General features: G+C 32.2%; 1 protein-coding gene and 1 long non-coding RNA gene across 11 annotated transcripts; both read right to left on the reverse strand.

Moving 5' to 3' along the window:
* Positions 1 to 6,423: 6,423 nt before the first annotated feature.
* LOC106420668 lies at positions 6,424 to 8,637 on the reverse strand. Of its 8 annotated transcripts, none has more exons than XR_007322806.1 (5): positions 7,609 to 8,637; positions 7,341 to 7,393; positions 7,061 to 7,175; positions 6,883 to 6,971; positions 6,424 to 6,762 (listed from the first exon to the last, which is right to left on the reverse strand). XR_007322806.1 is itself a non-coding variant. In XM_048756254.1 (4 exons), exons 1-4 carry the CDS (start codon positions 7,684 to 7,686, stop codon positions 6,954 to 6,956), a joined length of 264 nt encoding a protein of 87 aa, XP_048612211.1. In that variant the 5' UTR covers positions 7,687 to 8,635; the 3' UTR covers positions 6,424 to 6,953. The 8 variants fall into 8 exon arrangements, 5 of the variants coding, with proteins under 5 accessions (XP_048612211.1, XP_048612212.1, XP_048612210.1 ...); XR_007322805.1 differs by having other exon boundaries at positions 6,424 to 6,765; positions 7,609 to 8,636; XR_007322807.1 differs by having other exon boundaries at positions 6,424 to 6,765; positions 7,067 to 7,175; positions 7,609 to 8,633.
* Positions 8,638 to 10,958: 2,321 nt separating this feature from the next.
* On the reverse strand, positions 10,959 to 12,617 carry LOC125586306. Of its 3 annotated transcripts, XR_007322810.1 has the most exons (4): positions 12,083 to 12,617; positions 11,974 to 11,989; positions 11,355 to 11,654; positions 10,959 to 11,281 (listed from the first exon to the last, which is right to left on the reverse strand). It is a non-coding gene; the product is annotated as an uncharacterized LOC125586306 (long non-coding RNA). The 3 variants fall into 3 exon arrangements; XR_007322808.1 differs by having other exon boundaries at positions 10,959 to 11,654; XR_007322809.1 differs by lacking the exons at positions 11,974 to 11,989; positions 12,083 to 12,617 and adding an exon at positions 11,841 to 11,956 and having other exon boundaries at positions 10,959 to 11,654.
* Positions 12,618 to 13,103: the final 486 nt, after the last annotated feature.

Genomic DNA, 13,103 nt, shown 5'->3' on the forward strand with positions numbered 1-13,103 from the left:
CATTCAAGTAATTTAAGCCTCCAGACTTTCCACTTCCAAAACATCCACCCTTCACAGGTTGTTATCTTTATGATCGCCGAGGCGTTCCTCTTTCCATAAATAATCACAGGTTGTAATAAAGAGGTGTACAAGACAAATTTGTAACATAATCACCATGTTTTAGCAGCAAATATAACATGGAGTTTATTTTCCCAATACTTTAAAATATTATATATATATATACTAGTGGTTGGCCCGTCCGTATGACGGGTGAGTTTACACTAAAACTATAATATGATTGGTTTATGTAATTTAGCCAAAATATCTTAAATGTAGTGTAACCGCTAATAATCTGAAAATTAAAATGAACTAATTGGATACATATGCGTCTTCCCTTCTTCATGTTTCAAGCATGTTGCAGATTTGAGATCCTGGTAGTAGAATCATTGAGTAATATGCGACAAACGACTATTATTCTCAGTGGCGGAGCCAGCCATAAGATTCACCAAGGACAATATAAAGTTCAACCTTAAAATCATGGGGGCATTAAAAGAAATTTAACACTTAATCATAAAATTTTCAAAAAATGAATGCAAATAATCTTTTTCTCAATAATTCATATGGGGCAGCTGCCCCCTTTCCTACCTCATCTGCCACTGATTATCCTTGAGTCTTCTTCCACTGAAGATAAAGAGACTTTGTTGCGTCCGGAGTATTTCACAGAACCGCATAATCTAATTTTCAGTATCACTAATCTCCTGCCAAGGCTGGGTTCTTGGTCTATTGATTATGTCACAGCTCCCTGGAACACTTTAGCTTCGTCGGTGGTAGAAAGTGTCATCCTCTGTCACCACACTTGTTCATGCATCTATTTTTAATAAAGACTTGGAGTGCTCTGACTTGGTTGAGCTTGAAAATAAAATAAAAAACTAATGCAACGGACATGTCCATATGTCTTTGCAAGTTCAGCTCCCCTTGTTCTTCTAAATTACTCATTGTGTTACTTCTTTCCAAAGGATCCAGCTTCCTTCTGTTGTGCATCATCGCTTCTGTTCCTACAAAGAAAACACTTTAATTAGTTGTGTTGTTTTATATGATGTTATCGTGTGTAGCATCTTAATGTTCTCCTTCTTTATTTTATTGTAATGAACATTTTTAGTTTATGACACTGGTATGTAGTAGCAGGAAATGGTTTACTGATTTCTGGTTCTGTGGTGATGAGAGAATATGTGTAAAGTAGGACAATTCAAGGTGTGGCGTGTATATAAAGGAAGTAAATTAGTAATTTGTTTTAAGAAAGCTTGTATTTATGTATTTGTGTCCTATACGTATTATGTTATTTATTTATTTTTATAAAAAATCATTTTTCATTTGTTCAATAGTTTTTGTGATGTTGAATGCGTGAAATCACATTCGCCGGTAGGTAGGTGTGGCCCGAACGTATCTACGGAAAATGATATTTATTGTTCACTAATCTTCTCCAGGTTATTCTCTTATACTTGTTGTTTATTATTCATTTAAGAAATTATATGTTTTCAATATTAAAATGTTTTTCATGATTGTAATTATTTTAGATTTTTTAAATGTTTGTTTTATTTTACTATAATGGAATTTTTTTCACATTTTATTTTCTTTTCAAATATATTTATAAAAATTTATTGGTACTTTTATTTTTTATACATTTTAATAATTACTAATTTAAAGAATGAAAAAATAGATGTAAAGAAGATTATTTTAAATTTGGTAGACATAATGAAAACATAATGTTTATTGTTACTACTTTGGGCAAATATATGAATAAGTGCATTATATATTACTATCTTTGAAAACAATAAACCATACTTAAATAACTTATTAGAATTTTCAAAATAAGTGTTATGATTAATTTTAAAATATATATTATTTTATTTTAACTCCCTTATATAAAATTAATTTATTGTATATTTTATGAAATTATTGCATTTTATTAATTAATACTTTTTATTTATTATATTTTATTATTTATCCAAAATTTATTATTTATATATAGAGATAACTTGTTAAAACAAATTTTTACACTGTCTCCACTTTCTGTATCTTTTTTTTTTCATCCTGCTAGACATTACTAATAAACTCAATATAATCTTCTTGAGCGTCGTAAACCCAAAGAATGAACTATCTTTTAACACCACACAAATATTTTAAAAATATATAGCTATAGAAATATTAGAATTGGCAAGTATGAGAAATCAGTTATGTACATGAAATACAACCTTTTTTAGAATTTGCAAAGAGTGTTCAAACTTGATGTAGCAATCGAACAAACATATATAAAATGGTAGGAAAGGCCACCTGTCTGTTGATTGTACGTGCATGAAATAATTGGTTGACTCAGAAGAGAAATGTAAATAGACTTGCCTTTATTTTATTGTTGTCATACAGTGTCCATTTAATATACAGATTCATTAATTATGTTAATCTATATTCTTGTTATTTTCAGAAGAAGATAAAACTTGGAACTTCCATATTGGTATTAGGATTGGTGGGGGAGATGTTTTGCCACTTGATGTGGCATCGGGTCAGCTGAAATAGAGAGTTGACGACTTGTAATCTCGGTGAGTAGCCCCCTTGTCTTCTTCTTGGCTATTCATTTGTTTAGACTATATCAGTAAAGTAACTGATCTACCTGTAAGCTTGGTGTTCTATTATTCGATTATCAGAAAGAAGCTGTTCTTTTGCGATTCCCCTTTTCATCAAGTGTTAGAAAGATTTCAAAAAGAAGAGCACCGCAGTAGATGTATTAAGCTGTCTGAGAGTAAAAATGTTTTCATATACACCTTTTAATTTCTTTACAAAAACAATATATGACCTTGAGAAATTTGGCTTGATATACATAAACTCACTGTACAGATAAATTGAATAAATTGATGAAGTAAGAAGATGGCATAAATAGTTATTACCGAGGATTATAACTTCTTGCTACATATCGTCATTTCTCTGTGGTAATTTGAACAATAAGACCAAAAAGACCTGTAAAATCATCTAAACACCGTACCTACAAGATATAGAAAATATCATGTAGTTCCACGAAACAAAAGAAGTATAACAGAAGCTTTCTACGACTATAAGAAGCTAATAAACACAGTTTATAAATGCAGATGATCTTTTTATTACTTGACACGATGCCAAGAAGTAGTCAGCTAAATGTGTCTTTGTGGATAGTTGGCATGAAACTGGCAAGCGGTTATATGTTTTAGCAATTCCAAAAGTAGGTGTCTTTTATTTATGGTATGGATCAAATGTTGAAGAGAGATGCAAAAGTTTGCGACTGAAGATTCTTCGCTTAAACAACTGGAGGGCTCATTGCCTATAATAGTTTCTGCATAATTGCAAGGCATATTGAAGCCAGGTTCTGTGATTGCATATGGCCTGCAGGTGAAACTATCATTCCATAAAATGGTGTTACAGTTTTGCAAGAACCTGGTGCTAAACACCTCTAAGAATGACTTCCTTCTCCTCATCACCCAATCAGTTTCCAAGTCCAAGAAGAGAAAAAGTGTGTAGCAACACTTAGCGTACTGAAAGCATACAATAAACATAAATAATCACCATCATTTTCAAGTAAACAAAGCCACAAAAACATTAGAGAGTAGCCATAAAAGGTTTCAAAAAGGTTGAGTCTCTTTCGATTTGGTGTATGTAAAACGTAAGTATCTTGCTATCAAACTCTGTTACAGAGTCAGTTTCGCAATATTAATATTTTAACAATCAAAATGAGAAAAGATATCATGGATATAATGAAACTTAAGGCTCTTCTTTTGATTAGATACTGATGATCATCACAACAAATCAGTCCAATCTGTAACAGAAAAATGATGTTAATATTAAATCGAATCGGATTAAAAAAATTAAGTGAACTAAAATAAGCTTACCAAAAGTTTTTGAGTCAAAGATTCAATGCGAAAGTTATAAGAAGACCAAGGCACGTTCATCGTAATGATTCGTTGTCTCTTCGCTGGCGACAACTCAGTTGTCTGGAACTCAACTGCCGATCTAAACAGAGATCCGCAACTCTGCTTAAAATCGATATCCTTTTAACTCTATAATCCTCTCATGAACCTGACTGATCCTAATTTTACTCTATCTCCTCCTGTCCTCTTCAACGCCATGAGATCACTGTTTCCTCTCGACTCTTTTATGAATGATTTCTCTGTTAAGGCGTTCACATGACTCTTCAACTTCTTCTCTTTATCATGCGGTAATTATCCTGAAATAAAATTTCTATAATTATTGTTCTTTCTCGAGATTTGTAACCGATGACGTTTTGTTTCTTCTAGTCGGCAGCAGGAGAGTTATCTGGCTAGACAGCAGAAGGTAAAAGAAGAGTGTTTCAGAAGCTATATGGGCTTTTCGAAAATAATAATTAAACCCAATAGGCCATCATAGAGAAATTTATAAGCGAACGAAATGTTGCGTTTCGTTCTAAAAAGGAAGAGAACGAAGTCCGCTTTTTTGTTCACGAAAGGCTGACGACAGGTGGCATGATTTGCCCCTTCTTCCTTGATGACGTGGATGCAGGAGGAGAGAGGCAATCCAACTTTATTACTATAGACTAGTGGTTAGTCCGCCCTACGGGCGGGAATAAATATTAAAGATTATTATATATAAAAATATTTTAAATTTTATGAAGCATTATAAAAACTATTCTAAATAAAAATCAATACTATAAACTAACAAACAGTAATAAACAGAGTTCTAAGATCATATTGTTTTTTAAATAAACATTTTTGGTTTGAATTAAAAATAACAGTAACATTTATTATTTTGTATACAGAATACAAAAATAACAAAAGTGATTCAGAAAAATGTAATGGTATAGATTTCTTTCTTTTTATTTTTACTTTGACATATATAATAAAAGAAAATGTGAAGTTTCAATTAATAAAATTTATTGTTTCAAGAATTTTCAAGTTTAAATATTTCTACACAAATTAGGTTTTTTATATAATAAATTAATCCACCTCCAAACGAAATCAATAAAAATATAATAGAGTTTAATAAAATAATTAAACCTAATTTTTAAATACTATATAAATAGTTTCAATAATATCAAAAATATTGATTAGTATTTTCTAATTTAACAGCAAATCATGTTTTATGATATATATTAGCGCATAATTAGTTTTTGAATGAAATTTCAATTAATCTTAGTGTTTTACTGATGATGTTTTGTTAATTATTATAGCTTTTGGTGAACTCTATAATATCAAAATTATTTGTTGAAATTTTTTCTCATGATATTTAAAATATTTTTTAATTAGTATTTTATAAACTAATAAAAATGATACTTCGAAGTATGAGCCAAACTGTTAAATTATTTGAACTCTATTTAATAACACATCTTTTTTTACTTTAGTTACGTACCACTTCGTATCAAATAATTTAATCAAAATTTTATTATGAGCCAAACTGTAACTAAACAGAAAAAAACTTTAATATAATGTAACCATTAATAATCTGGAAATCAATAACCAAACCGCATATAAATGTTCACTGAAATTTGCTTTATTTTTATCAATATTGAATCAATTATGTAACTTGTTTTGGTTGTACTGAATGAAAGCCTATAATTCTCATCTCATCAAACATTCCCTTCTAAGTTTTTACATAGTTAAAATATATAACTGAAATGGATACTGAAAATAAAATAGTAAAATATAGTTGATAATAAATAAAAATTCAAACAGGTAAGAATTATAAACAAATGTCAAATATTAACTAAATAAAAATATATGATCTAATTAGATAACAAATTATATTTATTATATTCAATTTAAAATAAAATTTCAAATGTTTATAAAATTAAAATATATTTTAATTTAAAATAATTTTAATGTAAACTCACTTGCCCGCGCTACGCTCGGGTCGATTGTAAATTTTGATTGGGTCGTGTTTGAAATTTTTTTATTGATGTTTTGTTATTCCGCGTGGTTTTTGTTTCTAGATTGCCTTCTCCGTTGGTGTTTGTGTGTTGGTATACTTTTAGTAATAGTGTGTGCTTCATATTTGATGTAACAGTCTTAAATATTGCTAGTTATAGTGATAGATTTACATATTATGGCAAGATTGATTAGTGGAATGAATATTTGTAAAAGAAGTAGAGTGAGCCACAATGGATTTGGCTGAGGACTATTTTTAAACTCTCAATTAGGTATGGGGAAGAGTTTGAAGTAAAAAAAAAAAGAGTTCAGAGTGAGCCAAACACTTGCTATGATTTATTTGTAGTTATATTTATATTGTCAAGTAACCTCAGATGCCCACCACTTGATGTTTCACTTCTGTTAATTTGATTTAGTTTACTAAAAAGCAGACAGCCTTCTGATGGATATATAATATTTTAGTCACTTAAATATATAAGCGCTGATGGAGTGTGTTACTGAATCCATGGTTGGCTTAAAGGGTAAATACTTCGAAATATTCTTATATTAGTAGTGCAAAGAACAAAACCAACATACGCAATAGTTTGAAAATGAAAAAACGCAAAGCATTATTTGATTGAAAAAAAGACAGCAACATGATAAAATAAAGCTTCCATATTCATCTATTCCGTACGGACCTTCTTAGAAGCATGCTCAATTTGAGCTTTGGATTCTGGGATATGAAGCCATCCACTTCAGGGAGGTTCCCCAGTGCAGAGTCTGTAAGTCTCGGTGTCTCCTTCGCATTGTTGTTACCTAGATTTGCAGAAGCTGAGGAAAGTGAGCTGACTCCATGCATATTGTCTTTGGGCCCATCACCTCCTCCCTGCTAAAGAGATTAGGAAACGCTTAATCAGTCAGCGCATTAGTGTATATTCCAATTACGAAAAATTTGGGGCCTGTTGACGCTAAGGTCTCATGCTTTGATGTAAAATTAAACCCATACAACTTCAGCTGAAAAGTGTAAGCATTCCCGATTATATCAGTGATTAAAGGTGGGAATTCGTTATCGTGCTGCTAAGAAAAACCTCCACCCTGAACATGGGAAATAATGCTTTGCAAAAAATTACCACCAGAATAGATTGAAATTTGTTAACTTATAGGAGGATTAGTTGTAATCAAACCATGACCTGCCCAACTTCAGAAGAGCGGACGTTAGTCAGCTTGATCATCTCGGAATCAAAAGCTACGAAGACAGCCTCTTCGGTTTCATCTGAAATGGTCAACTCAACACGGTACCTGACAAAATTACAATGAGACATGGCATAGTAAGAGTTACGTTCACTATCCAGGCTGGTGTAGAGTATGGTCATTGTTTGTAACTGTAGTGAAAACCAGCCTGTTATAGAAGAACTCAGGGCATTATAGACACTAATTTTGGGTTTATAGACAATAAGACAATACCTTCTCAAAGTCTGCCTGAGTTGTTTTTCAAGCTCTCTAGCTTCCTCAGGGATCTAACCAAACAAAACATCCATTCTTAATTAACTCAAATAGATAGAAAAACACATTTTCTGATAAGAGAAAGAGGAAAATATAGAACATTTAGTCTCCCATGTTGGGTATGTTCTATGGATAAGCGTTGACTGTTTGAGAAGAACAAATAAACAGATTCGAAGTTGTAAGCTTTGTATTAGTCATAAATAAGAAAAGATGATGGTTCCGAAGTTACCTTCTGAAGGCGGACCTCGGCGGTGATGGAGCAGCAATCAACCTTCAAATCGGCATGAAGAGTGTAAGGATTCGGCATTGATAGAATTGTTGCTTAATAATGATTGACCTTGGGATTTCGTTGCATTGCGTCTGTCCATTGCAGAGAAGGAACATTTGTATAGTAATACTTTGAACGGTTAGCTTGGCTGATGATAAGGCTGAGTTAATGTGAAAGAGTAGGAGGAGTGGAAGGGACGATGTTAATGCTTGGATAAATGTATCTTCTAACCAAAATCTGAAGACGTTACAGAGGCGTTGGTCAGGGTTTGAGATCCCAAGAGTCACGGCGATAGAACGCTTGTGTTAAGGAAGAGAAAAAAAACTCTATTATCTATTGGGCCTAGATTGATAAGAGAATATGTCCCAGTTTTGAAAGAAAGTAAAAACGAAACCCTATGATATGTTGGACTTATTAAAATAAGAGAATTATGGTCCAGTAAAATAATTCATCGTTTCATCATCGAAACAAAGAGAAAGAGACAAGCCCCATATGCTCTTTGATGATGTGGTTCTCTAAGGAGAGAGACAAGCCAACTTTATTAATATAGAAGATGTATATATATATATATATATTCAAATAGAAGTAACATAATAGATTAAAATGAATTAAATATTTTTGGAAAATACTTGAGCGGAGAGGCGTAGCCTATGACAATCTCTAATATTAATAAAAAGTTTGAAATTTCTTTCAAGATAATACAATTTTAAGATAATACAAGTGAGCTGACAAAAAAAAAAGATAATAACAGTGAAACCAGGCATAAAATTTATATAGAAATCGTCAATATAACAATTTTCACAATATATGATATAATTGGAAACTAGTGTAAAAAGGTAGTGGCTGTTGGTTTTCTGTGTTCAGTTTATTTTTGTGTTCAGTTTTATACCATACTAGTGGTATTCCGGCGCTATGCGCCGGATTTGTATGTTTTATTCTTTAATGAGTTCAAAATTGTTTTTTAATTCATTTAATAGTGGTTAGTGTATGTAATGTAAGTGATTTTTACCGATCGATTCAATAAAAATAAAATAAATAATTGATAGTTGCACCAAAATAATTATAGTTGAACTTAAAACATAAAGTAAAGTTGATGTTCCGAAAAGAAAAATGTATATGCATGTGTTTGTTTTGTTTTGTGATTATCTTGTTCGAAAGGAGATAATTAAAATAGTAACAATCCTTGCGCGCATGCTATATCAATGTCATGTCATGGATGTGGCAATCTGTTAGTGGATTCATTGTAGACGTATTGGCTACGCTTAGGCGGTTGTCTATGCATGCCAAACTATGTAGTAATATAAATATGTTGTTTGTATTTTTCATTAGCGCCAAAAACACAAAGAAGGTTAGGGTGCACATAAAAATATATACGTCAATATCTTAAAGGTATATAAGTCTGCTTCAAAGAAAGTTATTGTTTTCTTTCGTTACAATGACATTATATATGTTCCTTAAATTTATTATCGACTGTGTTTTTAATATATGAAAATGTCAATTTGTGTAGAAAATAATTAATAAGTCCGGTATAAGCAGGGGTTTTATTATGATTATACGGTGATGGTTGGTATATATTACTGTCTAATGTGTGTTTGGTCGTTGGGTCGTTGTACCAAAGTTGTTGCTTTGTATAGGTGGTATCCTGAACGTTGAGGATGGTCCGCATGTCTGTTCTTCTAGTCCGGCTTCTTGTTTCGAATTCATTTTGTAATTTTATGTTTGTGGGTTATGGGACAATGTAGTGCGGTTGTTTCAGGTCGTTTGTAGGCCTTTAATCAATTTGGTTGTTCGTAGTTTTGGGTGTGTGCGGCCGGAGTTACGGCCTTTATGGCGATGTTTTGGTGATTTTGTTGAGTGATGATGATAAGTCACTGTTAATAGTCGGTTTTGATATGAGCTCGTTATTTTATTAATGACCAGAAACGTTAAGATTTTTGTTTTGATTATATAGTATGTATGAATCATTATTTTTGTGATTCCTATTTTTTATATCTTATTATCTTTTTCGATTAAATTTGTTTGATGCTAGAGTATTCAACTTCAGTCTTGCTTAGCTAATTCTTTAATGGTTTTAATGGAAATATGTACTATTTTTATTTTGGCTGCGTATAACTTTTTATTTTGTTTAGATTATTTAGTTTCATTTATATGTTTATGTTTTTTTATTGTGTATCATTTAAATTGTGCAAATATATACTTTCGTGTCAGGATTTTTTATAGGATTCTTGTCATAACTTTTTTTTTGTTTTACAAATTTATTTGAATACAATGCATTTATATAAAGTTCTTTCTCTTTAATCGAAAGGAAAAGGTTCTTGGTTACCACTGGATTTTATTTGGCAAGTTACTAACCAACTGCTTGGGAGAATCTTTTACCTTGTTCTATGTCCTATTTTTCTTGGGATAATGTTACTGATCATGGTGTCTGTTTGTTACTTATGGAGTCGATAAATTCTTGCGATTTGTGTAAATGTGTCTTGCATCTGGAGTAATTATTTATTTTCCCTTAAAACTTTTCCAAGGAATTAGTTCACGGATGAAGTAGCGTATATGTAGTAGCATTGTCTATTTTCTAGATGGCCCTTCACTAAATCATGTAACTCACGTATTTCATTTTTAAAAAACGATGTATGTCTTCAGGAAAAAAGAAGTAATGATGTTAATTAAGTAGTGGATCTATTTGGCAACTACTAAACCAGTGCTCGTGTATCATTGACATTGTGCTCTGCCTCCATTGTTTTAATGGATCATGTTTGATTTACTACATCTGTAATCATTTGCAGATGGTTACTTGTGATGTGAGTATCTCATGAGAATTTTCAGTCATCTTTCCTTATTGGTTTTATTATACATAGTGAACTCTGTTTGATTGGACATGAACACATCAACCTAAAATGTTAAATGTACAAAAGTGATATTTTCAAGTAGTTTTGTGATATTCCATTACCCAATAACAACAATCTATTGTTACTGATGAAACAAACTTGTATTATTATTATTTTTTGATCAAAAACATACTTGTATTGGTCGTGGAACTGTAGTACTAATAAAACATAAGGCAAGATATTGCCATAAACAGGAAGCTGAGAAGATGTCGTATTAGCGTTGTTATTTGATAAGAACTCTATAGCCATTATTTACTGGTACACTCCAAGTTACTGTAACTGTACAACTAAGAGAGAATAATAAAGTTCCGATCCAGTAGTAGTTAAAAAGACTATCAATTATTCATATATAGAACCGTTATGAGACTCTTCAACCAGTGACAAAAAAAGACACTTCAACTTTCAAATTGCAATAGGAATGGTGAATGAGTGAACTGATCCTCCCACCTCGAACCAGGCTCGTAAGCATATATATATGTAACTTCATGAGTTACTTGCGGGTTTCATGGATTCAGAAATGTTCAACAGTTAAACACATCATTTATCAAGCATAGACACTCAGGAAAAGGTCAAACCTCCCAAAATTTTGGAGAAAAGACCAATGATTAGATTGAGTAGGATGAGCAGTTAAAACCAAGTCAACAGTGAGGTTCTTGAGATCATCGAAGACCTCTTCAAGAAGCTTTTTAAGCAGCAAGAGCCTCTTGCGAGTCTCTTCAATGTCGGATTATGTTGTTGCAGGGCCTCATCTGCGAAAATATCAATCAAACATTAAAGATACGTAGAGAACAGAGGAAGTTAAGATTTTGCAAGTTACTTTACCTGGAAAATCTGGAGACAGTTTTTGACATTGTGGAATGAAATTCTGAGAGATTCTTAAACAGTTGAATAGAAATACGAAATAGAAATCTAACCCATGATGCAGAGCACAAAACCTCATAGTCTAAAGGGAAAAAGGAGAAAGTGCAGATCTGTCAATCTTGTTACTACATAGTCAAGGTAAAAAGAGGAGTATGATAAATGTCTACCACTAAATCGATTGGGGGGACAGTATGCCACTAAAGCACTTCTTATTTCACGGCTCACAATCACAAATTTAGAGTAGCTGGCAGCAGTTGAAGTCTGCATTGATATCACAAACTTCAGATTTAAAAGGCTAAATTGGTATATACAATATCATACTGAAACAAAAATACTTTATGATACCAAATGTTTCATGCTCAAATAACATCAATAACAAAAAAAAAAAAAACAGAGACACCAGCGGAGGCACACATATACATAAATTCGTAAAGATGAGATAGCTACCAGTCTGGCAAGGGAAGGAATTTCTATAAGAATTGTCTTCATGGCTTGCGTATCAAGTAACATTTGAGAGATTCTTAAACAGTTGAATAGAAATACGAAATAGAAATCTATTCAGTTTGGTAGTAATCTGTACCTAACATCAACGTATCCTGCCAAAAGAAAACATAAACACAAAACTCCGTTTGATCAGAACAATAATCTGATTGTTTTGTTAATCAAAATGAAGAGATCTGAAGATCCACCTGAAGCTCAACTCCATAGTCTAAACGTGGCCAATCTCCAAGGATGGAGCGTTGGACGCTGAATTATCGCAGTCGCAGGAAACATCCGTGTGAGATAACTATTGTGGTTCCTCAATTGTGTTATTTAAATATTTGACACAGACTCCAACATCCAAATAATTGCTTTTGGAAATTGTTTGCGTTGTACTCCACATCAAAGAAATGAGAGACATTTACAGGGGAAGCTCGAACCAGTCACGGTGGAAAACGAAGAGGTATTTTGTTTGATTAACATGGGTGGAGTGGATTAATTGAGGAAAACTCAGAGTAAAGAAAGGATTTATGGATCAGGAGGCGTTACAGAACTCAGATCGACGGTTTGGTTTCGTCAATTACATCGGCGAGGTCGCTTCTGGAAGAAGAAGTCGACGACCAACCCTAAGCACGGGTTTCTAGGGCCAAACGTTGGGCCAAACCAATTTAATTAACTAAAATCTCAGCTTTCTATAAAACCTAAAACTCAGACGAAAAGAAGAAAAAAAAACGCGGGGGACTGGTTGAGCGACACGTGTCGACAATTGCCCTTCTCTCCATGCTGACGTGGTGCAAGGAGAAGGGACAAAAGCCTACTTTATTGGTATAGATATGAAGATATCTCAACTTAAACAAAAACAATTTGGTTCGGTTCAGTTTCTTACCAAATCGAAACCAAAATAAAATTTGGGTTCGTTCCACAATTTCAGTTTTCGGGTTTGGGTTTTGCCGTTTATCAAGGTTAAGCTCACATTAATTTGGTTTATGTTATGATTTGGGCACTGATTGTCAACCTGCAGAATGATAAAATTGCATTTAAAACGAGATTTTGTGAGTATTTTTATCTACCAACAAAATTTGGACAAAAAAAGAAACGCAAAAATATTTGGCTGACAAAAATACAAAAGATATTTCATTAAATGGAGAAGTGAGTATCTAGTAAATTATTTGTGGAATCAATATTTTAAAATCTTAAATAAATCCTAATGATTTTTAAATGATAAATTTT

The sequence above is a fragment of the Brassica napus genome, chromosome C4 (genome assembly GCF_020379485.1).
Source record: "Brassica napus cultivar Da-Ae chromosome C4, Da-Ae, whole genome shotgun sequence".
NCBI classification, from domain to species: Eukaryota; Viridiplantae; Streptophyta; class Magnoliopsida; order Brassicales; family Brassicaceae; genus Brassica; species Brassica napus.

Coding starts and splice junctions, on each gene's coding strand:
- LOC106420668 (XM_013861517.3), bottom strand. CDS start 7,686: ATGCCGAATCCTTACACTCTTCATGCCGATTTGAAGGTTGATTGCTGC. Junction 7,176..7,340: donor CTCAGGCAGACTTTGAGAAG/GTATTGTCTTAT, acceptor TAATTTTGTCAG/GTACCGTGTTGAGTTGACCA. Junction 6,766..7,060: donor CTGAAGTTGGGCAGGTCATG/GTTTGATTACAA, acceptor TAATCTCTTTAG/CAGGGAGGAGGTGATGGGCC.